The 27634-nt window shown below is 38.7% G+C and overlaps 1 protein-coding gene and 1 pseudogene across 1 annotated transcript; one reads left to right on the top strand and one right to left on the bottom strand.

Annotated features, from left to right (window-relative positions):
• Positions 1–1597: 1597 nt before the first annotated feature.
• On the bottom strand, positions 1598–24064 carry LOC110044687 (RNA-binding protein 25-like). The gene is made up of 21 exons (XM_089290952.1): positions 23775–24064; positions 15586–15647; positions 14572–14661; positions 13894–13989; positions 13720–13777; positions 13521–13612; positions 12554–12625; positions 12024–12107; positions 11312–11390; positions 11039–11076; positions 10285–10368; positions 8034–8417; positions 7170–7259; positions 6659–6732; positions 6112–6253; positions 5279–5362; positions 4901–5083; positions 4167–4412; positions 3418–3516; positions 2870–2917; positions 1598–2429 (listed from the first exon to the last, which is right to left on the bottom strand). Exons 1-21 carry the CDS (start codon positions 23962–23964, stop codon positions 2337–2339), a joined length of 2388 nt encoding a protein of 795 aa, XP_089147078.1. The 5' UTR covers positions 23965–24064; the 3' UTR covers positions 1598–2336.
• On the top strand, positions 16098–16712 carry LOC149110064 (uncharacterized; annotated as a pseudogene).
• Positions 24065–27634: the final 3570 nt, after the last annotated feature.

Below are 27634 nucleotides of genomic sequence, written 5' to 3'. Positions count from 1 at the left end.
GGACTTCTTTTTACCGATGTCATGCAATATCAACATTTTATCGTATTTTTTACATAACCAAAAACCACTTCCATAGTTCAATGTATAATGCCGATTTAAGTTAAAATGCAAAGTTTTGAAATAATCCGTTGCAACTCATAAAAATATGGGATCCCAAAATTACCAGTTTTATAAAAATGTATGCCAGGGCGCAAGCGTTGCTCCCTTGGCATACATTTCTTTTACAAATTGGCAAGTTTGGTATCCCATATTTTAACGAGTTTTCATGACACTTTGTATTTTTACTCAATTTGGCACGATAATCGAGCACTGAGACGGCAAAGCGTCACATTGGTGAAAAGATCAAGCTCATCTATACCCTCACTAGATGATACGCTAAAGAGCGCCGAAATATTTTCGCCTGACCGCAACTAAGGCAGCCTTAATCCAGGATGACAAAATCCAGCTAGGAAGTGAGAATGCGCAAGCCTGGGGTTCAATGTTCTTCTTTGAGGCAGCTGTGCTGGAGACGGGGCCATATGTAAGGGAAATCTGCGTCCAACGCGATCATCTAGACTCACCTTGTTTCCATCTAAATATTTTAACACTAACTTAAACAAACTAAACTTCGAGTACTAATTTATTCCCCGCGCGAGACTACTAGGGTTGTTACCAGGGCTTTCTTCTCTTGCGTTTTGAAATAATTCGGGTATTTTGGGGATAGGACTTAACGTACGAAATTTCCGGAAAAATGTTTTCGCTAAAGATCAGGGCCCAGTGTTAGAAGGATGGAATAATGCTATCCACAGGACAAATCGCTATCTAGTGGGTAAGTGTTGACAAAACAAACCACCCTATCCATCAGATACCATAAATTGCCGCTTATAAGCCCCCCCCGGTTTTAGACCCATCTACCTGTAAACTAAAATACACCCCCCTCTAGCTCTCCTTGTTTTGAATTCGTTTTATTATGTTTCAAAGTTCGATTACTAGTAAATGAAAAACCTATTTCCATCAACATGTGGAGCTATAGCTCGTCTCGAAACTGTTTAATCATTTCGGTTATAAGCCCCCTCGGATATAACTAAGCCCCTCCGTTTATAAGCCCATCTAAAAGCCTCACACAGTTGTACAAGCCCAGGGCTTAAAAGCGGCAGTTTACGGCAATGTGCTAAACAGTGGGCGTTATCCACCCTTTGAACAACTGAAGCCAGAACTAGGCCATGCATCATGAGATATACCGTTGTGAGCATAAAAAACAGATTACACGCTACAAAACGAGCAGGGGAAAATGACCGCGCAAAACTAGAACTGTCGAACGTCCCGCTCCAACTTTGTCTGTGAACAGTTGTTCCCCTAACCAGGATGTCCTTAGCTCCAAGCTGTCAGCGAGCTAGCGAGCTGGCTAACAACTACCACGCAGAGCGAAAGTCGACCCACCAACCACGAGTACACGAAAGAGGTTTTGAGCTTTCCGGAAAAGACTCACTGGTAAAGGGGTCGAACTGAAGAGAGACAAACACTGCAAAGTGGACGTAGTCGCATCAACGCTTTTATCTATACAACCTGAGAAAATAAGGAAGTCTATCTAAAGAGAGACAACACTGCATACTAGGCGTAGTTGAATCAACGCTTTTATTTATACGATCTGAGAAAATACTCATTAGGAAATTACGCTAAGAAATTCGCATTGATACACTGATGGCTTCAGTTATTTAGTTGAATCGAAACATGACGTTTCTGTAATCTTTCCCTAACACTCAACTCTAAAATTGGTTTCTACATCACATTGCGTTATCGCAACCTTCTTTACCTAGTCTGGCAACTATTTAGTCCCTTCCCTAGGCCCGATTTCCGCTGCTTTTCCGGGTTCGTCCACCTGACAGCGGCTGGCAATCGAGCATGCCCCTTCCCCCGAGTCAAACGAAAGCTAGTCCTTCTCAGGGTGTAGAACGAAGACAGGCACTAGAAATGACGTTGCCAAAAAGGGCTACAAACAAAATCGTGATATTCTTTGAGGTACGGTAAAACAATTTTAGAGCAAGTTGCACTGCGTTACTCTAGCAGTGGGCACAAGCTATACAGGTATCGTACACCTTCTTAACAGGAGATGATTGAAATAGAAGCAACAAGCTAACCAATGTCACGCGGGAAAACGCTGTTTGGAAAATTCCACCATTTTATTAATGAACTACACGATGAAGATCATGGCAGTGAAAGAATTGCTATCCACGGATAGGCGACAATGACGCGTATTTACATTATTTAAATAGTCTGTAAAACTCTAAATGGCATTCACATGTACACAGATGGAAAGTACAAATAAGAATTAAGGAAAAAACACTAATCTAACAGGATCATTTGACCAACCCCAGCTTTTTGGCTTCTGTCTCGTAGATAAGAAGGCGCCACATCTTCACCACAAACACCTCTGCTTCTTCGTCTAACACCTGCGAGAAAAACGTTCCCACTCTCACTACTATGATCAGAATCACGCACCGACACTGACATTTCCGACGAATAGCTCGAAGTATACATTACGTGGTTGTTCTTTTTTGTTTGCACACGTAGTTTTAGTTTGTCTGCAAACGCGTTTCATTGTATGGGTGTGTAGTTTGATTTGTTTCCACGAGCGTTTCTTTAAAAAACGTATCACTTGTCTGCATACGTTTATAGAACGAGGTATACATTGCATGGCTTCTTGTTTTGTTTGCATGTGTACTTTTCTGTTGTCTAGACACGCGAATAGTTGTGAAAACAATAAAAGGCATACGAAATGAAAACAATTACTGGGTTAATAATTCTTGCTGTACTTTCTTATCCCCGCTTATATAAACGGTACAACATTTGTTGATCCTAAAACGTACAAAGTACAAACATTTTTACTAACCATGGACACATCCTCCAGGATATGTTTTGGCGAACTGCGAGCTATGACCTGGAGGAAAAAACACTCAAAATTAATACTTACAGCCAAAAGATTAAGGTCGAAAGGCTATGGGTTTGTTTTCCCCGGGCGCCTGACCTCCACCCGCGACGAATGTTGTTAAATCATCAAAACAGATGAAAAGAGAAATCATGAATCTCTGTTCTAATCGCTTTTTTGCACTGCTTCCACACAGTCCACACACGAGACATCGCGTAAACGATATGCCTCTCTCGGAGAGGGGCCCTTAGCCACAACTACTCCCCCCCCCCCCCCCCCCTCTGCACCTTCGATAATACATACCACTCCCCTTATTTGAGCAAGGAAAGGTTTCGCTACACTCACAACCCACCCACCCACTCACCTCCACATTGTTAAGCAAGAAGTGTCACCCTCACAATTGAAAATCAAAACAGCTACTCCATAAAAATGCAAAAGTTATTCAAACGCATGTGTGAAAAGTTACTTTTGACCAGGATTGCAGTTTACTGAACTAATAAATAACGTCCTACCTTGCTACAAATGAAGTCTGTTAAGGTCAGCTCCTCTTCGCCAATGTACTCAATTATTTTCTTATTAACCCAGGGTCGTATTCTACGATCCACAAGACCCTAAAATGAACCAATCAGGAGCTTAGGATTTGAACTGTGCACGTGATCACAGCCTCGCGCCCAGATCCCATTCGCTATATTAACGTTACAGATACAACATACGCAAAATTAGTTACACTAACATATTCAGTAAGTAGCGCGAGATCTGGCGTGGAGTCTGACTACATACTAAATATAGGAACTGTACTTACATCACATGATGATCCAAGTGTCCAATGAAATCGCAAGTAAGAAGACTTGACAAGCGCATATTCAGTCAACACTGAGCCACCTTAAAACTAAAACTTCTTGGGTATACAGACTTTCTACGAGCTGTTTTGTAATATTTCCTCCAAAAATGCCGCGTTTTGGTGAACGCCCAGTGCCCAGAGAATTTGTTAAGATTGCGGTGAGATTAGCTTTAATTACAGATCGCTAATTTTCCTGATCGCTAGACACCCCGACAACTTGACGCGGACAGTCATTACGATTTCCCAGTTAACACAGTCCGAACAGGGCATTTAAACAAGAACGTACGCATTGTTTTACATGGTACTAATCTGAGCAAGCTATATTAAGCTTACATGTTCCGCTACTGTGGCGTCCAAGGGGGCGAACAGAGCAACAACCTCCACCTGAAACAAAACATACCCTGAACAGCACACACCTACCTGGTCTACAATACTCCAATCCAAGCTATAAGCAAACAGTTCTTCCTTAGCAGTAGGAATACGTTCTATAAGCGATTTAATAATCCGTTTCTTATCTTCAGCTTCATCACTCTCGTCCTTAGACGCCTCCTCCTCGTCCAGTTTGACCAGTTTCCGCTTGGGAACCGCTCCTGCCAATTCATCATCGTCAACGCCGCCAAACACTGCCTCGAGTTTCTTACGACTCGCCTGGCTGGCCGCGGAAGGCTGGTGTCAAACGAAACAATAAAAGGTTACACTCTGTTGCTGTTGTAGCCCCGAACGCTCCCAGTACTTGCTGGTACAGATATGATATTTAAACACCTGTGTAGAGAGAACTTTCTCACAACACAATGAACCAACCTGGTCCTCGATTTCTTCAACCCCCCCCCCCTCTTCCCCCCCCCCCTCCCCACCTCATGCAAAGAGAAAAAAAAAAATTGGCAGGTGAAGTCAATAGACCATTACCGAATTACCTTTAGCCTCTTTCTTAAAGTCAAAGTGCTGGCCATCCTTTTATATGAAAATGAGATTTCATTCACATGCAAATTAAACTCATTTTCATAATAATTTTTCACCAGGTCATCAGACAGGCAAGGTAAGGTTAAAGGATGCCGAAAACTGTGGTTTTCGTACCAGAGAAGACAACACTGTATATTATAAGGAGGTGATGTTATGTATCCTAATAAACTGAAATCGACGTTAAATATTTTTACCATGTTACTGCTCAACTTCATCTCAAATCCAAACGCCTTCTTGGGTGCTGGCTCCACGTCTGCCTCAGCCTCTTGCCCATTCTCTCGCGATCTTTTCATGCCGACAGTGACCGGTGAAGAGTCTGTTGACCTGGGGCTTGGTGACCAGTTCGATACAGGGGCTGGTTCAACCTGAGGAACAAACTTAAGAACAACGAGACAAGTTAAAATACGGATTCTCCTCACCGAAAGCCATAAATTTCTTTTAACGCCAGTTCTAAGAATTACGTGGTACATCAAGACAACACTACCAACATGATGATTTAATCATCGGTTATTTGCATGGTCTCGTTATTGTTAGGAGAAAATAGATGCAGATCAGGAAAGGTGGAAACTTACATGAGGTTGTGGTACTACCGCAGGTTTAAAGGTTGGTTGTAAAGCGGGTTTAGGCTCTTCCTCTCTGTCGCTGTCTTTACCATCCTGTACATGAACAAAGCAGTTCACTGAGTCGAGGACCAAACAAATTTTTCGCCAGAAAAATTCTACGTGAAAAGACGCCCGTTGATGACGAAACAAACGTAACGTACGTGCCCTCGAGGGGTTCGAGATTTTTGTACGAGGATTCAACCTTGTTCCCAGACTATCTCAGACACTGAAATCCAATATGGCGGGCTGTCACAGCAGACATGCAGCTAAAGACAGGAATTGCACTCTATTAAGCAGCTAACCATTCCCAAGTCAGCGTTACCTTAAGCTAACCGAAACGCTACACAGGCTAACCGGAGTGCTGTTCAGGCTAACCAAAGTGGTATTTAGGCTAACTGGAGTGCTGTTTAGGCCAAGTACAGTGATATTCAGGCTAACCGGAGAACATTTAATGAGGTGCAATTCTTGTATTTAGCCGCAGTTCACAGCGGTGTGGCCGCCATCTTGCATTTCACTCCCTGAGAGTCCCTTTCAAGATTACTGTTGATGACAAATAAGTACCCAGTCTTTGGAGTTTGGTGCCGGTATGTGTCCCTCAGCTCAACAATTCAACGTTTAAAAACCACTCTTTGCAATAACGCCTTAACGGTTGACAAGATTTAAATTGCCTGTTAACTTGAAAATTTTGACGGAGAACACCCAATATCAGAGCTTTAGAAACAACACTCGACAAAGGTCTGAATTATTAGTGAAAATAGTCATTATCTAGATGCATCTGTGCGCTCTGCAACGGATGCTCTAACCTGCTCATCCATTTCTTCCGACTGAGTATCAACAATTTGTTTTCTAATCTCTTCGATTTCCTCCATTTCTCGTTGCCGGTCTCTTTCGTCGGCTTCCACCTCCATTTCTCGCTCCCGCCGCCGTCTCTGTAATGCGCTTCCCCTTCAAGAGATAAACAAAACTGTAAGTTGATGTTTTAGCCGGGTTTTGCGTTTTCTTAGCTTTGTGAATGGTCTTAAAATTTCTGCAAGATGATATGACCAGTCAGAGCGAGGAGGCAAAACTACTTCCACTTTGATTGGCTGCAGGTTCGCGAAGTTTTCCTATGGCTACTATTAGTACATTAGTACTAGTACTATTACTACTATTACCAGTAAAAAGTAGAGAATTAGCTGTAAATTAATTGCTGCTAGTCCTCTAAGGAAGTGACCAATAATGGTAACGTATGGCAAGCGAAAGCCTGTGTAGGCCGTAGTCAGCTCTACGACAAGCGACTCATGAAAATAAGGTTGGTAAATTTCTTGGACGTTTATCACTGTAAATGTAAGACGTGTCATCGTCACTTACTTGTAATATTTAGGATCATCTTTGTCATCTTCGTAGTCTTCAAGAAATGTTAATAAATGTTTCCTCTCGCGGGCCTAAGTCAGAAACAGAAAATAAGTAACCGTATTTAATGAACAACGTGAGGAGATTTTTGTTTATTTTGAGGATGGTTGAACCCTTTCTTCCCACGGCTCTTCATCGAATGAAGTGTCTGAAAAATTATCTGTGCTTTTCTTTCTTTCTTTCTTTCTAAACAGATGATCGACCCAGCCGAATTTTTTTTCAATGTAAGGAGGCCTTTCTCGGAACTGTCATGGCCGGATACACATACCACGACTTATCAAGAATTTGGACTCTCTTGGTGTCAACTTTTGCATACATTCAGCTCGTTTGACAGTTTCTGTTCTCTTACTCTCATTCATTCGCTCTTGTTTTTGTGTGGTCCAGTCCAATGGTGACAGGCACACGGTATCGATTCCAATCGTTTTTATTTCTTTTATTGTAAGACTGACAACAAATAATGTGATCATACCTGTTCATCTTTCTTCTCCCCTTCCTTTTCCATCTCTCGCTCGTATTCTCGGCCTCTCTTCCGCTCTCTTGCTTCCCAATTTTTCAAACGCTAAAAGGAAACGGAAAGGAAATAAATGCACGTTGAACAAATACTTCTTAGTTTATCTTATTTTCCCTATTATTCAGTTTTGTCTGAGACGTTCTCAAAACTGATTTTTTTTAGCCAAGTGCTGTTGGTCAATATTGTCTCGCAACGATTGGTTCAAAACTGAAAGTAAAATGAAACTTTTGACAGTTAGAAGGCACGACAAAGCATGTTACTGACAGTAAAGTCTGGAAAAATATGCAACTGGTGAAACGCGGAGGAAAACATATTGGTGGTGGAAAGTACGGAAAACTTTGAAATGGCTGCAAAACGCGGGAAAGAGGGCAGGCAATGGCAAGCGCGGGAAAACGTCAAACCGGTAGAAAGCGCGGGAAAATATGCTAGCAGTACTTGATGGCACAAGTCCCATTAGCGCAGCGCATAATTTAACTTAATTCCATTGAATTGAACTCAGTTCCATTGCATATTGTATATTGAGAAGTAATTGGTTTTCTGCATCACCACACTTCATGATTGGCTTAAAAAACTCGCGCCGCTTTTTCATCCAATCAAAGTAAAACCAAAACCAATCATGACTCCTTCGCATACGTTTTCTCGCGCTTCGCGTAGGCTACATGCAATTACTTCACGTTTTGATTGGTTAATTGGATTGTCTGTGTCCTTTGTGATTGGCTAGAGTGATTACACTGGTTTTGGTTTTACGACGTTCAATTGAAAACTGCTCAAACAAGAATAAACGGAAAAACTTTCATCTAAAAGCAAGTGAATTAGTCCAACCTCTTGGTAAGATGCATCCTTCTCCCTCTGTCTCCTCTCTCGCCGTCTTCTGTCTGCCTCCTCCTCCTCGTCATAATCACGATCCTTCTCTCTGTCACGGTCAGAATCACGGTCTTTTTCACGCGCCTTGTCGCGATCACGATCTCTATCGCGATCACGGTCTCGGTCACGATCATCACGATCACCACGATCACGGTCTTTTTCTCGGCGTTCACGTTCTTCGCGTTCACGTTTTCTTTCCCTTTCTCTTTCTCTTTCCCTCTCTCTTTCCCTATCTTTATCTCGGTCTCTATCTCTGTCTCGGTCCCTTTCTCGATCTTTATCTCTTTCCCTTTCTTTTTCCTTCCTTTCCGACTTTTCCTCTTCCTTTCTCTTGTCCTCTTTCTGAAAAACACCAACAGAAAGACGAGGAATGATGAGAATTAACAACATCAAGTAAAAGAGCGGTTAACACGATGAATGTCTGTAGTTTCCTACAGACTGCGAATGGTCGTTAATGCTTCCACTCTCTCCAAAAGATCCTGAAACAAAATACGCTGCCATTTAAATTAGCGTTTAAGGCAGTCGAAATTCAATTTTAAACCTCAGCAAGGACATTTTCTTTATCCCAGTTAACGTCTCCTTGATTACAACTTGCATCTGTTCAAAAGAAAAGAGCAACAACTGTTTTCACAAAACACATTCACACAGGACAAGCACAAGACACGTACAAGACACGAACCGTTCACAGAACACAGTCCATTCATACTTACCATGTTCTTGAAAGTCTGTTGTATGTACCGGCTTCACTCAAGTACTTGGTACATCTCTCGAGTATTGATTATTAATTACTCTACTTAATTAATTTTATTAATTGTCCCCTTTTCCTATACATTTCTTCCCCCTTGTACTCTGATGAGTCCCTTATGGTTAAAGGCGTGAAAATGAAAAGTTTTGCCAAGTTTTTCTGAATGGTCTATTACCTCTTATAGGAACTTTTCCTTTATATGAGATTCCCTCCGCACTAGCTTACATTACATGCAATGAGCCCTTTGGGGAATTTATTGGAAAACAAAAACCATGTGAAATGTGAATACACCCGTTTTTATCGCTTCTTTAGTGTTTCTTTTTTAACCAAAGTGACCTTAAAGCTAAGGAGGGTTCGTATAACTTGTTTCTTTAGCTTCTTAGTCATTTTCAATTATATATGTGGTGATGATATCAGGTCTATAATACCAGTTTAACACTGTCTGACACAATCCAATAATCATTTTCATAGTTTGACTACGAAAATGTCATTATTATTTTTTTTAAAAAAAAGAAAACATATTCTCATAGTTATTTTAACTTCCAACAAACAAAATGGATTTAGGCAAACACCTGTATGCCCAACATTTATGAGGACAGTTTACAACAAACCCAAAGATTCTGAAGAAGTGGAGCGCAGTTTTTGTTCTTCAACTTCAACCTAGTTATTCACATTGGTATACATCCCAAGAGGTTTCATTCTTTGTTCCAATAAGTCGGCCAGGTTTAAAATTTCTTCTATAAACTGACTATTGTTTTTTTTTTTTTGGCACAGGTTCACAGCTATTGACTGATCAAATTGTGTGTTCCACTTTAGCTATTTTATAACAAAGATTTTACATACTTACTTACCGCCACTCATCCTAGAAGCAGAAAATGCAGAAGAGGAAATCGCCCATTCTCACCAACTCATCAATTAACTGTTTTATGTGTCAATAATAATGCTGATTAAACCTCTGTACATACGTAATGTACATCAAAAAGGTGTGCTTTCCATCTACACAAAATTCAGGGTCCACACTCCAATTTACATTGAACATACAAGCTTGTTTTGCGCGGAAATGGTTAGGCTGCGTAAATGGCATAGTTACTGGTTTGATTAAAATATGATTTGAAATAAACCCCATATTTCACGTTTAGCTTCAAATTGTACAAACACTGACAACACAACAAGAACTAATAACAATAATGCAGAACAAAAATGAAGCTTTTCAACTTTGTTAATCTGGGCCAATCATTGATGGATACACAGATAGCATTTCAATATGTTTGAGTTGGTCTGGTCTGTTTTTGTTCTCATAGTTGTTGCTGTTTACAGTAGCCCAACAGTTTTAGCTGTACTTTAGTTTATGTCCCTTCAAGTTCATACATGCTGTACCATACTTCTAAAACAAAAGCTGAATGACCCAACACAAAATCAAACCAAAAATGTACTACAAGAAAGTACGAAAAGAAGTCAACTTACCCTGTACGTGTCTCGAAAGCTTCGGATCTCCCGTGACACTAAGCTTTTCTTTTCTGTATCCATATCCAGTCCTTCCAAGTTTTGCTGAGAAGAAAGACAAATTATATAAACACACAACCATACAAAAACACCTTTTCTACTTAAATATCATTTAATACCAGGGTGCACAGAAAGCCATGTTTGATGACTCAAGACTAGACAAGTGCCTTTTGCTTATGGGCCAGCAGATCCTGACCAAAGGGCAAGAGAAGTTTTTTGGGGAACATTTGTGAGGAAATTCAAATTTCAGAAGAACTTTAAGTGACAAAATCATTGTATTGATTTGATTTAAAACTCACTTATCATGCTACACTGTAGCATGAAATTTTGGGGAGGCTAGTGAAAAGCTTTCTGGCTGGTACATCACAGTTATAACTTGCCCAAAGGGCAAGCTCAAAAATTGGTTTTCTTCAAATGTGGATAACATTGTTAGGGTGGCTGGTAAAAGGCAAAGCTGGCAAGGAGATGGCAACCTATTTTTTTACCAGTCTGCAAAATGAAATGAACTGTAAACAGCCAAAGTGTTGCTTAAGGAGCATAGATTTTCACCACATAAACACCTGCAAATTAGCAATAGCTTTTCAAACAAGCATTTGTGTATAGCCAAAACCGGCTTTGAGTAAACTGGATGTCAGCAAAGGTATAAAACCTCATCTTCTATTTGAAGAGGTAACATTTTAGTACAGAATATTCAAAGTTATCGAACATGGCATACCTCTGAACCACTGTGCGTGGGCCGATAATAAGTATCACCTGACAAAGAAAGATGAACAACTGCATTAATCCAGGTCCACAAACCAGTGCCAAATGAGAACAAGAGTTGGCACAAGTTGATGAGAACTGAACTTGTTAATTGAGTATGGGATAAAAGAGTGAAAAAAAATATTGAAAGGTTCAAGCAAAAACTTGAGGACACTGATGAAAATTTAAGAGGGCATGTTTAAATTTAACAACACAGCAACAAATCAATGAAAACAAACTCACATACCTTCTGTTTTCCTGTTTAAAATATCAGAATGCTCTACTAATATCTGCTCAATAGCCTTCTGGACCCTTGTATCCTCTGCCTGAAACAAAAACAAAAAACAAAACAAAACAAAAAAAAAAACATTAAGACATGTACAAAATTTAACAAAGAGAGTGCAGTGCTACAAACTGTGCAACTTATTTGATTTTTTTTATTGAAACATACAGACCTCCATATAGTTAGATTTGCACACAGGTAAAGGTAGTTATCTCCAGTTGATAGGAGTATTTATAATTTCCACCCCCCCCCCCCCCCCCTGGATGGGATGCTATTCATCACAGGGTTACCCCCACCCCCCAGCATTAAATTAGCCAGTACCCATTTAAACACCTGGGTGGAAAGAGGCACTGTGAGTGTATGGCGCACTAACCATGAAATTTGAGGTTTTCAGAAGGCTGAAACACGGCAAAGAAAAAAACAATATCCAATTTTTTTTTTCTATTTTTGATTTCTGTATATCGATCTCATATGCATCAAGCAATCAGGTACACACCAAAGGATTAGAAATTAATTTTAAGACAAACTATTCAGTTTGCTATAGCTGTAAACAATTGAATTTATTATCGCTTTTTAAAAGTTATTGTTCCTGAAAAACACCATTGGGGAGGTTCAATAAAATTAATTTATGTAAGCAAGAAAATAGGATTTACTAGAAATATGTTCTATTACTTACTAATGTATCTTCATCAAGATCGTCATTATCATCATCTTCGTCATCATCAGCTTCCCCATCCTCTTTCTTCTTGTCTTCTGGGTTCTACCAAAGATGTAAAAGATTTCCGTAACATAAAGTTGTTACCAGTTAAACTGACAAATAATTATTTTGTAACATAAGCTTTCAAAAATGAAGCCACTGCACATGCTAAATAGCTTTTGCACTTTACATCAAACTGCCTACAAATTTGTTAAACAATGCCTTAAGAACCATTTGTGTGACCTAGCTTTTAAAGACAAGTTCACATGTAAACATAGGTAGCAAATAATATTTTATTGATTTGATTAACAAGAATTCTTGTTTCCTTAGCAAAATTCTTTCAAAGTTCTTTTGACCACTACTGTACTTTCTTAACAGAATTTACACAAAACACTATCCCGTTGTTTGGTACATTATCAACACACCTCCACATGTGCTAGCATAATTTTTTAGAAAGTATATTTTATACTTTCCTTGACTTCATATTGTACAAAGTTTCAATGAGCTACCTTTTTCATTTCCTTTTTCTTCTCAGCTTTGTACTCATCAAGATAGGTCTTGGTTTTAGCATCCACTTTAACCTACATGTCCACCAGGAAAAAGAAGAACATGAAAACATATATTAAGAAAGGGCATGTTGTACACATGCAGTGGCTAAGCTGAATTTGGCAAAACTATTTACATGCACTTCTATATACAATTAACTAGATTTATGTACGTACAGTAGCTCCATAACAATATCATCAAAGTAGCAAGTGGTGAAATATAAACCCTTCCTAAGTAATGACTGCCTCACATATCTTTCACTCCTCCATACGTACAATATCATTCAGCTTTCACAGATGTCAGTTTTCCACAACTTATTTGATAATCTATTCATAAACACTTTCAGGACAACATGGGACCTTAAGATGCTGATTGGAGTACTTAAGAGCATGACTTTGTAAAACTAGTTCTTATGCTTTTGATTATCACATTTTGCGCATTTCTCACGTTAATCTTGTAAGTAAATAGTCTCTTATTCAACAACAAGGTGAAGTGATTGATGACTCTGGGAACATAACTGGATTGACATTTTCATGCCATACTGGCACTTAATCTCATACTCATACTTCTATAATAATAATGGTCCCCATAGGAACTAACCATATGCACCTTTATCTTTTTCTCTCAAATAGAATTAAAATCACATTAATCCTATGTCCTATTTTACTTTGTCCACTGCTTCTGGTCCTAACTGAGCAATTCTATTTCAATATTCTCTCCAAACTGACCTATCAACATTTCAGACAGACCAGCACAGTATTTGGGATAGCAGGTAAAATGTACCCGTTGTCAGCTTTGACAATCCCATACAATGTAAATGTTGAATACTCATGGGAGTTCATGTGGGGGGTAAGCAGAATGGCTTAACCAATATACACGTTCAGGAAAGAATCTGAAGATTTACAAGATGATGAACAATAATTTACTTACAACTAATGCCTTGTCTCCCAGTACTTTAGTATGAAGTAATCTTATGGCTCGAAGACTTGCTTCAGGGTCTCCATAATCACAGAATCCAAAAGCTACAATGTGAAGAAAAACAATTAATACCAACTTGGATGATTTTATCTTTTTATTTTTTCCACTTTAGAAGTTTCAATCAAGTATTAAACAGTGAGCATATGCTTACCTTGTAATTTTCCCTTGGCTCCTTGCACACGTTTCCAGTTTACTACAAGACCGCATTTCTGTTCTCACAAAAACATAACACGATACACTGAGGATTGCCTTCACCAAAGACCAGTTTAACAAGCATATTTAATCACAGTTAAGAATTTGGAACGAGTAGAGGAAATATACATACCGTTAAAATTTGTCTTATAAGTGCATCAGACGCTCTCTCAGTTATATTACCTACAAACACTGTTGTTGTTTTGGATGAATTTCCTTGATTTTGATTCTGAAATGAAAATAAATCGAATTAAGCACTCAACACTGGACACAGTCATTTCTACAGGCTCTGCAAAACCTTGTTATGACCGACATAAAAGAGTACACAATATTGATTATCCATATACATGTAGAAATAACTGTTACATATACCTATATATTACAAAGGTTTGATTTATGGGTAAAAGCATAATTTGTATAATTGCAATGATCACTCATATCTTCATAGGACACACTTTCTGATAGTGTGATACTGTGTACAATACAGTGTAATATATACAATATATGAGCTTTACCCATGAGATTTCCTCTTGTGTATTGAAGAACATGGGCTGGGTTGTTCATAGCCCAATTAAGCTAACCCAGGATTAATGAGAATTTTAGTTTCAGTGAGGTTTCCTGTTTATATTGTATACAAAACATGTACACAAAACATAAAAAGTGAACAAACATTTGTACACAAGAAAAATTAATACTTCAGTCAACTTTTAATCCTGGGTTAGCATTAACCGGCTTTCGAACAACCCAGCCCTGAACTTAACTGATAACCCATTAGAAAATAAACATGAAATCAAAAAGATAAACCACTAACCTGGTTATTAGTGTGTTTATTTTCTGGTCTGTATTGAGGTCGCCCAGAGGGAATTGTTGTCGGAGTAGGAAGAAGAGGCAGACCAGGTGGCTGGAGGTTAAAAACAACAACAACAATGAAATAAAACCTGCCACAATGACGTATGCCAATGTCTGGCATGTCAGCTCTCCAAGTAACATATCAAATTAATCACTAGCAAGAGTGAATAGAGGTGATTAGATGAAATCTTTTACTTACTCTGATGGCATTGTTACAATGGGCATTATTTCTTACAACTTGCGGCCCTAATAACAGTATTTAGTATCACCCAACTAGTGGACTAATGCAAATCCTGCATTTTGATTGGCTATGCTACTAGGGGACTATTAGTAATAGTCATCGAGTAGCGAAATTGGCGCCATCGAGCGTGACACTTTCCTTTGTTTTATTCCCAAATAAATATTTCTTCAACTTGCATTTGCTAACTTTAACTTTGCCTTTTCTGTCCGACTAGTTGGGTGATACTAAAACAATTAGACCCTTCGCCCTCAAGGGCCACAGGTCAATAGCCCATTCGGCTTCGCCTCATGGGCTATTGACCCGTAGCCCTTGTGGGCTACAGGTCTAATTGTTAAATATTCACCAGTGGCAGATCTAGACCTTGAGCTAAAGGGGTGGGGGAAAGGAGGGAGAGGGGACAGTTCTGTTTTGATTGCCCTGCCAGCTTTTCTTCCTTCTGTGTTTTTTTCTTTCATTACCCAAAATAAGGGGGGGGTGCCCCCCCCCAGGCCCCTCCCCTAGATCTGCCACTGTTCACAACTGTATTATGATAAGTCCTACATAACTGATTACAGAATGTACATAAATGTAGTGTTTTCTCTGTAACAAGACTTGTATACCCACATATAAGAACCTACTTGATCCTACATGACTAAACAGGTTTTTCTATTTTGGAGTATTAAATGGCAATTTTCTGCCAGCAGGTTCTTAAACCACTATGAAATGTACAGTTATGTAAAGCAAGCTGTTACTTACAACTGCAAGAGGAGGAATTCCTGGAACAGGTATCGGAGGTTTGGTGGGTAAAGCAGGTGGAACTGTTGAACAAAGAAGTGTCCACTCTGATATATAGAATGATGTACATGTTACATGTATATGTTGGCAACAATAAATTAGTGAATTTAAAAATTTGAATGAGGGAGGTCACACGATGACGTGACGCAGGTAGGATGCATGAGTTCGAGCTCTCCACTTTGAAGTTGGTCAATCTCATTTTCTCGACGGATGACAATCTCCTAAGCTCAATAAACGTTCTATATGAATGTGAGAACCACATCTAAAACCTTACAAATGTCTAATACTGACTCAACCTCAAACAAGCTGGATGCATCCTTGCCAAAATGGACGACTTACTTAAGTCAACAGACTTATAAGAAACAAAGTTGAATAGTATCCTTGAGAAATTATCTAGTTTAGAGAGTTCACAGAGAAAAACCGCTGCCGATGTTGATGCCCTGAAAGACAGCTACCGCTCACTGGACGCGCAAATGATAGATGTAGATAATGAGCTGACTTGCAAAGCGAGCCGTGAAGAATTAGCGTCTGTTTATAAAAAGATGGAGGACCTGGAAAATAGGTCGAAGAGAAATAACATTGTCATCTGGGGTCTCAAAGAAGGTGCAGAAGCCGGACACAATTCCTTAGAAGATTTCCTGAGGGTTGAATTCTTCGAGAAACACATGCAACTTCAAAACATTGAGGTGATGAGGGCCCATCGAACGATTGTCAACCAATGAGCCACGGAGGCAAACACATCGACAGTTAGGCCGATTCATATCCATCTTTTGAGGTATTCGGACAAAGTTCAAATTCTTAAGGTCGCCACAAATGCTTTGAAGGATAATCCCTTTCTAGACAGTCAGATTTTTATTTCTGATGATGTCTCAAAGAACGTCCGTAAAGACCGAGCAAAGCTTTGAAAAGACTATCTCAAGGGGATCAAAGAAAGAAGTGATGTCGAATTTGCATTCATACCTTGGTCGGTACCGGCACAAATTTTGTTCAAGGATCGAAACTGCTCAAAATTAAAATCTTTCAAGCTTCCGGATGAGTAAATACGTTCAACTTGTTTTTGAAATCAATCTACTGACAGAGGAACATGTCTACGCTTTGACGTTTATTAATATTTTGCTCAAATATCTTCGATTGTTATTGTTCTAGGTTATCTCCCTGTTAACATTCTGATATTGAATGGTGAGTTTGTTCCTTACGCTAGTTATTAATTCGAGTTCAGATTTATTAACACTGATATTGACATCTCATGTATAGTTATTGTAAGAACATTACCAGGGTACTACTGCAGTGTATGTCAAGCTCTAAGAGCTAGAATACTCTTTTGGCTTTATTTTAGTTTTCTTCTTTAAGTATAAGATTGAGTATAAGCACACTAGTTCAATTCGAATGATAATCGCCTTTATGTGGAGATCCCGACGGGAGTGCATTGCAACCACAGGATGGTAAGTGCACTTTCGTTTATATGTATGTGTGTTTTTGTCACTGTGTGTATGTTGATTTTTGTTCTTGCTTGCACTGCGCTGAACACTTTACTGTTGGATGCAATAATCTCTACTTTTAAACTGATACCATGCATATTGAAAACATTATCTCTAACATCATTGTATTTAAAAAAGCGGCAGTTACTCCAGGCAATGAAACAACCTCCCGTATATAGTTAAAATGATGAGTAAACAAAACTCGAAGCCTGATACAATTAAATTATTATCCTTTACCGCGAGAGGTCAAAGTAATTTTAAAAAAAGAAGAGCAATATTTTCCTGGTGCAGAAAGCAAAAAGCCGATTTTATATTTTTACAAGAAACGCATTCAAGCAAGGAGCGTGAGGCTCAGTGGAAAAAAGAATGGGGTGCAGAGATATTATTTTCTCGTGGGAGTACAAACGCCAGAGGTGTCGCGGTGCTTATAAAGAACAGTTTTGACATTGATATAATGATGTCTCAGACAGATTCGAGTGGAAGACTTTTGTTGTTTAAAGCTTTGATCAAAGAGGAAAATTATACAATTGGAAATATCTACAGGCCCAACAAAGATGCAGAAGCTGTTCAATTTTATCATAAACTATCAAAACTATTAAGAACCAATGATTTCGGAAATGAAGAGAACATAATTATGGGAGGTGATTTAATTGTCCCCTGAATATTAATCTGGATAAAAAAGGTGGAATTCAAATTCCCCAGAGACACGTCGTAAAATCTATTGAAGAAATTCAAGATGAGTTCAGTCTCCATGACATTTGGCGTATAAAAAATCCAAATCAACAAAGTTTCACTTGGGGTCGCTGTTATCCTTTTGTATTTTGTAGATTAGATTACTGGTTGATCTCGGATAAACTGCATGATTTAGTTACAAATGTGGATATTTTGCCCTCAATCAAATCAGACCATTCTGCAGTATTCCTAGAACTCAAAGAAATTAAGGAAAATAACAGAGGTCCTGGCTACTGGAAATTGAATACGACGCTATTGGCGAATGAAGAATATAAAAAGATGATCATTGATAAATTGCCTATTTGGCTTGAGGAAGCAAAGGATCTCAGAGACCAAAGATCAATTTGGGATTGGATAAAATTTAATATTAGAACCAATTCTATTATTTTCTCAAAGCGTTTATTGCAAATTCGACAAAAACATGAAAGAGAATTAACTAACAAATATCAAGAATCATTAGCTGCCTTTCAAGATAATCCCTGTAACAATACGTGAATAACAATGGAAAGATATAAAAGCAAACTTGAATTGATGTATGACAAAAAAGTTGAAGGTTTAATTATATGGGCAAGGGCACGATGGCACGAACACGGAGAAAAGAATAGTAAATATTTTTTAAATTTGGAGAAACGCAACCATATTAAGAAACATATTAGAAAATTATATATTAGTGGAGTTATCTCTACCGATCCACTCTCGATAATGAGCGCACAAAAGCAATTTTACACTAAGCTGTACAGCAGTTCCAAAACAAAGTTAGACACTCCAGATGCAGCAATCTTCTTTGAAAATCCAAATCTATCAAAGTTATCAAATGAAGCAAGTGCGAGACGTGAAGGAAAAATAACAATTGAAGAATGCCAAAACATTATCAAAACATTCCAACTAGGTAAGACTCCTGGAAATGATGGTCTGCCAATTGAATTTTATAATGTATTTTGGTCATCAATCGGTGAAATGGTGGTCGAAAGCTTTAACGAGGCTTACATGTATGAAGAGGGAGAAATGTCTCACTCACAAAGGTAAGGGGTCATTACACTTATCGAAAAAACAGGTAAAGACAGAACCCGTCTTGAAAATTAGAGACTGATTTCTCTCACCAATGTTGACAATAAAATAGCATCCAAAGTAATAGCAACACGAATTACTAACATTTCACCAGAGATAATCCACAGCAATCAGACTGGATATGTTTCAGGTCAATACATAGGGGACGCAGCTAGATCAATTCTAGATGTCATGGAATACACTAACACATTCAATATTCTGGGTATATTATTATTCATAGATTTTGAAAAGGCATTCGATAGCCTTGAATGGAATTTTATGTTTAAATGCTTAGAAATTTTCAGCTTTGGTAACAGTCTTGTAAGATGGCTGAAAACATTTTATAGAAATGTATCCAGTTGCATTATAAACAATGGATCTTTTTCTGCTAATTTTGAGTTAAGCAGAGGTGTTAGGCAAGGGGATCCTCTGTCGCCATATCTATTTGTGATCGCAATTGAGATTTTAGCTGCTGCAATCCGAACTAGTATCGATATTAAAGGAATTAAATTAGACTTAGAGGAATGGAAACTTGTCCAATATGCAGACGACCTCACTGCCTTTTTATCCGATTTAACATCCACACAAAATCTCTTTAAATTACTTGATCGTTTTGGAAAACTATCAGGTTTAAAGATTAATTATACTAAAACAGAGGCAATGTGGATTGGTTCATGTCATGACAGCCCCGAGAGACCCTTATCTTTAAAATGGTGCAAAAGCGTACAAGCTCTTGGGGTACACTACAGTTATAACAAAGAAGTGTCTTCTCAGAAAAATTTTTACGACAAGATTGCCGAAATTAAAAAACAAATACATCAGTGGAGCTGGAGAGGTCTCTCTTTATTTGATAAAGTGTCAATCATTAAAAGTCTTCTTCTCCCTAAATTGGTATATATATTTTCTATCCTCTCACCTCCCTCGGAATTTATATCCCTGATTCAAACGATAATATATAAATTCTTGTGGAAAGGGCCTAATAAAATAACCAGAAGAGCTACAATTAATTGTTCTGACTATGGTGGGTTAAATCTCACTGATTTAGAGACTTCAATTAAGTCTTTTAGATTAGCATGGATTTCGAAAATTTTCAATCCTGAACCGTCTCCATGCAAAAGCTATCTTAGACATTTGCTCAAACCTTATGGAAGTTTTTTCTTTTTTCACTGCAGCTATAATATTAATGACTATCATATTAATTCGATTTTTTATTTAGAAATGCTGCAGTGGTGGTCTGAATTTCGCTCAAATTTTTCAACGGATTCTAAAGCTTTTGACTCTATAATTTGGAATAATTGTAATACAGTGAAACCCTGCTCTACGGACACCCGCTTAATACGGACACTCGCTTATAACGGACAGTTTTCTTTGTCCCGACAACTAAAAAGCTCATATATTTTCTCTTAAATTAGCCCGCTTAATACGGATACCCGGATAATGCGGACACTTAATCATCTCCCTTTGGTGTCTGTATTAACGGGGTTCCACTGTATAAAGATAGACAGCAAACCGATCTGTTATCATAACTATATGAATGTTGGGCTAATTTTTATCAGCGACTTAATGTATTCTCGGAACAATGTTGAATCCTTTAACATAGCAAAGGACAAGGGTCTAATGGCTCAAATTACTTGATGTGGTCTGCTGTTCGTTGCTCTGTGCCAAAGCATTTAAGGAATCTCATCATCGATAGAAACGTTTTAAATACACTTGAGTTAAAATGTGGTAACAAAGATTTTGATCCTCTCTCGAGCAAGAGTAGAAACTTTTATGCTTTTCTCATTCAAGAAAAAGCCAAACATTCAAGAGGGTTCTCTAAACTAATGTCAGATTTTAAAGAAGAGACTCGAAAAGCGTTTGTACTGGCAAAATCAGTTGCTCTTGAAACATTTATACAATGTTTTCAGTTCAAAATTTTAAACGACATTTTGTTTTTGAATACCCGATTAGCAAAAATCGGAAGGATTCAAAGTGATATTTGTACGTTTTGTCAAACCTCTCGAGAAACATTAGAACATTTCTTTTATCAATGCTCCTTCTCAACAGAATTTTGGACTAAATTTGAAAACTTTTGGTTGACAGTAACCAGGGAGCAAATAAAACTGGACTATATTAACATTATATTAGGAATATTAGATCAGAGATCTAACCTGCTCAACTACTTTATCATTTTAGGTAAAATTTATTTATGGAATTGTTGCAAAAATAAACAAATCCCTCTCTTTTTGCCTTTCGAAGATGTGGTCAAGAGAAAATATGAAATTAAAAAGCTTATAGCCTCTCAAAGCATCTTAAGCTTTTTTTTGGACAGGAGTAAGTGCTGCTTGTAAATTATGTAAATTTATATGTACATTCATGATAATTCAAATAGCTGTATTGTAATTTCATATAAAGTATCTTGTTAACACGAAAAGTAATTGTGTAATTAGAGTACAATGTAGAGTAAGATTTGTATTATCAGTTGTGTAGGCAGAGCATCTGTAGTAGTTGTTCTGTGTAATCGTAGTGTTAGTAGTAATCGTAGTGTGAGTAACGGTCGTATTGTAAGTAAGGTCAGTTGTGGCATAAGTGATATTAGTATTGTAAGTAATGTAAGTATTGTAGGTAACGTTAGTATTGTAAGAAGCCTTAGTAGTGTAAGTAATGTTAGTATTGTATGCAATAGTAAAAAAAAAAAAAAACAAAAACAAAATTGGAAAGTTTAAATGTACTAAACTCAAGCGTGGTGTCACTAAATTTAATCAACACAAAATTTTGACTACATGAGTACTCTACACAAATGAAACACTACCGTAGGGCATGAAAAAACCAAGGTCCAATTGCCCGGGGGGGGGGGGGGGAGAGTAAATTTTTCTCTTGGGCAAGTGAAAATAGAAGTTTAGTGGTCCGGTGGGGAAGTGAAATTAGTCTCAGTGGTCTTGTCAGTGATAATTTCCAATCAAAAACAATTTCAAAACTTCAGACTGCAAGATGAGCATAACAATGAGTCGAAAACATGGATTAATTTAAAATCCAAGCATACGTTGCTTGTGTTCGTCCTCCGATTGCCATATTGGCTACCATATTGCATGTTTGGAAAAAAGAAGTCTGGCAAGAGAGTGTGTTCATGTGATGTCATCAAATTCTGAAATCCAAAACTAAAGAGCCACTAAAGGTTTTATCCTCATCAGGCATAAGAGGTACTAAATTTACATCTGTTTACAACTTTCCAGCTCAATAGTGAACTTCGTTTGGAAACCAGTGCGTTTTAAATTTCGGAGTTAGGGTTGTGCATGAGAGAAAGCTAAAATCACGTTTGTCAAAAAATATACACTTATCTCGTGATTTTTAGCCATTTTAGGAGTTAAAGTATTAGGGAAAGTGTGTGTGTAAATGTTTTTTGGTTCGGTTCATATAATCAGTCAACTAGATGGCCAAAGCAAGTTCCAGATGATTACACTATTTTCTGGCCGCCATATTGGAGGGCTAAGGAGGTCCACCAACCTGACGGCTCCATACTAGGCTCTATAATTTTGCGCAGAATATTTTGACAAATTTGTCAACTTTGGGACAATGCACACACCCTAAATTTGGAGAACTGTCTTCTTTATTTATCTTCTATAATATCACAATTTCTTGACTTTATCCACTGAATGGTTTTTGATTTTATTTTTTATTACGTAACAATGAACACACTCCATACTAATAAAGCACATGGTAGATTAAAGATCGCAACGAAAAACACAAACATTCTGTATTTCTTTCCATAGTTGTGCCTATTGGGCAAGTAATATTTTAGTGGGGGCCCACTGGATTTCACAATTTTTTTCCTACCCTGCATTTTGAACACTCCATGGAATCATGGCCATGATCATGACCTAGTTTGTGGTTAGTTATTTTGCATTAAGGAAGCAGTGGAACAGAACACTTGCCACCATAAAATTACACTAAGTAACAGTATTGACCATAGTTGGAGGGTAGCAATGTCACAAGTATCACAAAGTTGACACAACAAAACTCGTGCTCAAAAGTATTACTTGCTTGCTGTACAAATCCTGAACCACATTATACCAAAGCCACAATTTACAATTTAGAGCTGCATCAGTCTGATAGACCAATGCATTCCTTAAATTGAGCTAAATGGCTTCAGAGGCTTATATCGCTTTGAGTACAGGAAACTATTTCATATTTTAAGTCAACTCTATATGAAGTTATTTATGCCATAAAGAGCGACGAATCTCTAACAAATATGAATTACAACAATCAATCAATCAATAACTTTATTAATGTGTCAAATACATTCTAGCCGAGGATAAAAAAAACCCTCTACTAATAGGGGGCACAAAAAATAAATAAAATAAATTATAAAATTTCAACGACATCAACAAGTCCCAGAATAACTCGGCACAGAAACGAAACCTTACTTCATTCAACTTCAAAAGAAGTTGTAAATCTATACATCTTTTATTTTTACAACAATTATCGGCATTTAAAATTGAAAGTCAACTAAGAATGAAATTTCAGTTTTGCAAGAACAGTACATAAGCTTACACGACAGTACGTACGAATATGCATGTAGTCAAGAGTTTGTCGACCGTACTATGCCTCTAAAAGCTGCGTATAAATTATTGCAGTTTTGAAAGAAACTAAGGAACTCCAACATTTTTTAAAGCTGTAAAAAGAAGGCCTTGGATTCTGTAGAACAAGTGGAAAATGCTCCAGGCCTGACTGTAACTGTGCAGTACAACTGGCAGCCAACAGTGAGCATCAACTAAGATCACACACGATAAAGAACGGGCAGGTTTAACTCTAAAATACTCACTAAAAGCGCTTCTTAGCGTCTCATGGAATCTCCAGAACATTTTAAATCCCTTTGCAAAGCGTTTACGACACTCTGTATGCTAGTTTTCTCACCTGCAGTGCCTGGTGGAGGCATCGGAGGAGGTGGAAAGCCGGGAGGAGGACCAGGAAACGGTGGCGGAGGAGGCAGCCCCGGCGGTAAATTACCAGGAGGCGGCATTCCGGGTGGCATAGCGCTTGAAGGAGGACGGATTCCCGTTGGAGGATGGCCGAGTGGCTGTTGTGGTGGCGGATGATACGACATCGCGTGAAAACCGATCAGAAAATTTGTAAAACTTTGTCAAAGAAAAGTTCGCGGCGAAAGCAACATGGCCGCCCTCGTGTTTAAAAAACCAAGTGTACGCTGGGAAACCTCGTTTCCAGTATCCTGAAACGGCCGTTGATGCTTTGAGTCACTTTGGCTTAACAGCTTTTCGATCTGCTTGTTTTCTTCATCACGAACCCCACAAATCCAAAGCATGAATTCATCATTTTATTTTTATAGCAACAAACGAGTGGCTTTTAAACCAAGGAAAAAAACAGAAATTAAAGCGAAGCGCATGCGTAAAAATGTGCGCATGCGTAGACAAGGGTCTTTGCACCACAAGGAACACAGTGAACACAATGAGCACTATATATATATTCCTTGGACGCTAATTTAAGTAAGTCTCTCCAGGGGGGGGGCCCCAAAAAAAGTCATTTGGTTTGGAGACACTGATATTCCTTACATATTCTTCGTAGCCGTTGAACAATTGAAGAAAAAGAAATATGCGGCGGAGACATGCATAACCAAATTTGAAGCGATATGGCGAGGCAGAAGGCGACGTGAAGGAAGAAGGAAAAGTTTTCCGAAATATGTTGAAACACATCGGAGCAGGGAGGCAGCGAGCAAAAGGAGGTATACGTTGGGGAACGGACAGTGGACACCGTTGGCAACGTCCACCGTTGCGGCGAAGAGGGAAGCGGCTACGAAGAGAGGACGTCGAGCTGCGAACGAGAAGGAAGGGCAAACATGCGAGCGAAAACAAGCAAGGGTGGCGACTCGGGAAGAGCAGCGGGCACAGCGAGGGAAGGCGTCGAGAAGCCACCAAGATCAGGGAATACCGGATAGAGAGCGGAGACAGAGGGCAAAGTAGAAAACAGAGAGAATCAACGGCTTCGAAGAACAGACACAAAATTGTGCAATATTTGGAGCTTGATTCATAGAACACTGACTTGTCCAGATGCAGAAGGTGAAGACAAATCAAACAAGGACAGACTAGTTGTAAAAAAGAGTTTTAACACTCCAATAGGAGTTCACGGTTTTACACAAGCAAACTGCTACACGGTAAAGGTGGTATACGACCAACTTAAACAACGACCAATCACAGCATATCCTATCCATCCATGAAAACAAAATAGAGAAACCTCTTGTGCAAGTTATACAAAGCCTTGGTCGTAAAAACATGCGAATTAAACAAAGTAGTTCGCGTCTTATCGGAAAATCAAGTCAAGGCCTTTTTCACGACAAGGTTTGTTCCATTTTTGTCTCCAGTAAGCTCGATAATCGTTTCCAGCCTTTAGGTGAGCCGGGGTTTCCTCCATCTTATAGATTTCGAACAATGTATTTTTTATTCATATTTCTTACTGACGACTATTTACGTTTTCTTTTCTTTCAAAAACATTATGGGCTAACGTAAAGGAGCGAAGGAAAATAGTATAGCTTTTCAACTACATCTGATGTAAGCTGTTGTCATTTTAAAAAATTGAAGCTTCAATCAGTATAGGCAATAATATCATGAAAAGATTTCAATGTCAAAAGCATGTTATAGGCTCTTTGAATATAAAAGAATACTTTTCAACATTGTTTCTCAATCTTTGACTTGCTTGATCAACTACGAATGCATATTTGGTTCGAGTGGCTGATTAACGGGTTAAAATTATAAAGGATTATACAGGTTGGGATTTCAAAATGTGGTCGTTGGTCGTATTAACTTAACTGCGTTTCACCGGGACAAAAAAAAATTTAGCCGTCATAACAAGTGACGGTAAGGCAGGTTCCACTGTAGCCTGTGTACATCCGCCCCCTCCCCGCAAAAAAATGTACAAGTCTTATTCGCCGCTTAACTTGTACCAGCGACCTGGAACTTGAACACATCGACCGCAATAACCCACATATACATGATCGTCCCTTAAAGTTTGTAGGAATTGACTTTGAAGTATGACGAATCCAAAGAATATTAACGGGATGAGAATCTTAGAAAACAAAGCCGCTACTGGCACTGCAGCCAATGCGGTGACCGCGTCAAGCAGATACAGCCTAATGCACATAGCAATCCAGTTTATCGGGAAAATCAGGTTTTTCTTGAGGCCATAATTCTTGTAAGTAATTTGTTACGGATTTCACTATGAAAGTTAACGTTAAAAAGCAACGACGTTTCGACCGTTCGACGGTCATTTTCAAGTCGAAAGTAAAATTTTTGTATACGCTCAAATATATACAATCGATTATAAGAATACTAATGAGCCCGTGTTTTCACGAGAGATGTTTACCTTGGTTTTGTTTTAACTTTACTGGAGTGAAATTTGTAATCGTGTAAACACAGTAGCAAACCTCGGTAAATGGCGGCAAAATCAAAAGTAAGCCAACCTAGGTTTGTCGACAGTTGATCGCCCCGTCACGCATGGTTTAGCTCAGTAACCGACAGTAACCGAGGAAAAGCAGACGTTGTCGTGATATATCTTGGCAGCAAGTGTTCACGCGTGCAGCGCGTAAAGAAGAGAAAAATAGACAAAGATTCCTCCTAATGTAGGTAGGTTTCAAGTCAACGGGCAAAAAAAGCTAATTAAACTCGTGTTTAGGCAAAGAAATCCCGGACTGCTGTTTCCCGTTCATCGTCAAGTGCCGTAAGCGTTCCCTTTCTGTTAGAAGCTCAGTAGCTTAGTAGCAGTGTGCATAGACTGCTGGCAGTCTGTTTTTCTCTCGAAATTCAGCAGGGGCTATGAGGATATGACGCTTTAGCCTAAAGGGGAATGGGACGAGACATGGGCGCGGCACGCACGTTGCTGGGCTGACGGAGAGTTTGAAAAGTTAAAAAGAGTCCGCAGACGGTTTTCTCTCGTCTCGCCTTCTTCCCCACTCGGCCACGGCCATACTGCCCTTTTGCGTCCGCGATGACTAAACACTCGTCTAAGTGACCCTAAGAGAAAAAACCGGCTGCCAGCAGACTACAGTGTACAGGGAGGCGCAACTAAAAGAAGACTTACCACAAATATAGAGAAAAAAAATCATAATTGAGGTCTATGGAGAAGAAAAGCAAATGTTAGAATTTAACGCGGCCCCGAATAAAAAGAAGTACCGGTAAACATTTTCGTAGCCCGGGCTCCGTGGCAGATGCAGTTTCAGGTTTTTTGCGGGAAGAGGCTCAGCGAGATATCAAAATTTTCTTTCAACTATTTATCTATAAAGCTTTACTTTTAAGGAGAGTTTGCCTCGACATCACCGCAAGCAAATTGACAACGAACTGCGTTCAGCATTAAGGTTAAGTCAAATTTTATAATTTTCCAATAGTTTCTGAGCGACAATACAGCACTTGCTTTCCGAGAAAACCTCAAACCGTCCGTTGCATGCGGCCTACTTTAGTTAATTAGTTCCGTGTAAACAGCTTCTCTAATAACTCAGTGCGGTTTAGGGACCGTTCATTTTTTATAAGGTAGGGGGGGCTGGTGGGATTTGGGGGGGGGGCCATGCGAAAAAAAATGGCTTTCGAGGGGGGGCCATCCCAAAAAAATAAGGGAAAAGGGGGGGTCCCGTGAAATATTTTAGTAAAACTTTAAAATGGCATAATGTTTGAATATCAAAAAAATTGCTATAGAATAAACATAGAAGGCAGGATATAAATTTATTACAAGCTTTCCTTCTGCTTTAAAAAAACGTTTGGCGACAAAAAGCATTT

Source organism: Orbicella faveolata, unplaced genomic scaffold (genome assembly GCF_042242905.1).
Source record: "Orbicella faveolata isolate gen_17 unplaced genomic scaffold, um_ofav_v1 contig_24, whole genome shotgun sequence".
In the NCBI taxonomy this organism is placed as follows: Eukaryota; Metazoa; Cnidaria; class Anthozoa; order Scleractinia; family Merulinidae; genus Orbicella; species Orbicella faveolata.
Note: the sequence above shows the minus strand (reverse complement) of the source record. Positions and strands in the feature narration are given on the sequence as shown.

What these genes read in the sequence shown, in the direction of transcription:
- LOC110044687 (XM_089290952.1), bottom strand. Translation starts at nt 23,964, where the DNA reads ATGTCGTATCATCCGCCACCACAACAGCCACTCGGCCATCCTCCAACG. An exon ending in GCCTCCACCAGGCACTGCAG is followed by an intron (nt 15,648 to 23,774) that starts GTGAGAAAACTA and finishes TTTGTTCAACAG; the next exon opens with TTCCACCTGCTTTACCCACC. An exon ending in GAATTCCTCCTCTTGCAGTT is followed by an intron (nt 14,662 to 15,585) that starts GTAAGTAACAGC and finishes TTTAACCTCCAG; the next exon opens with CCACCTGGTCTGCCTCTTCT.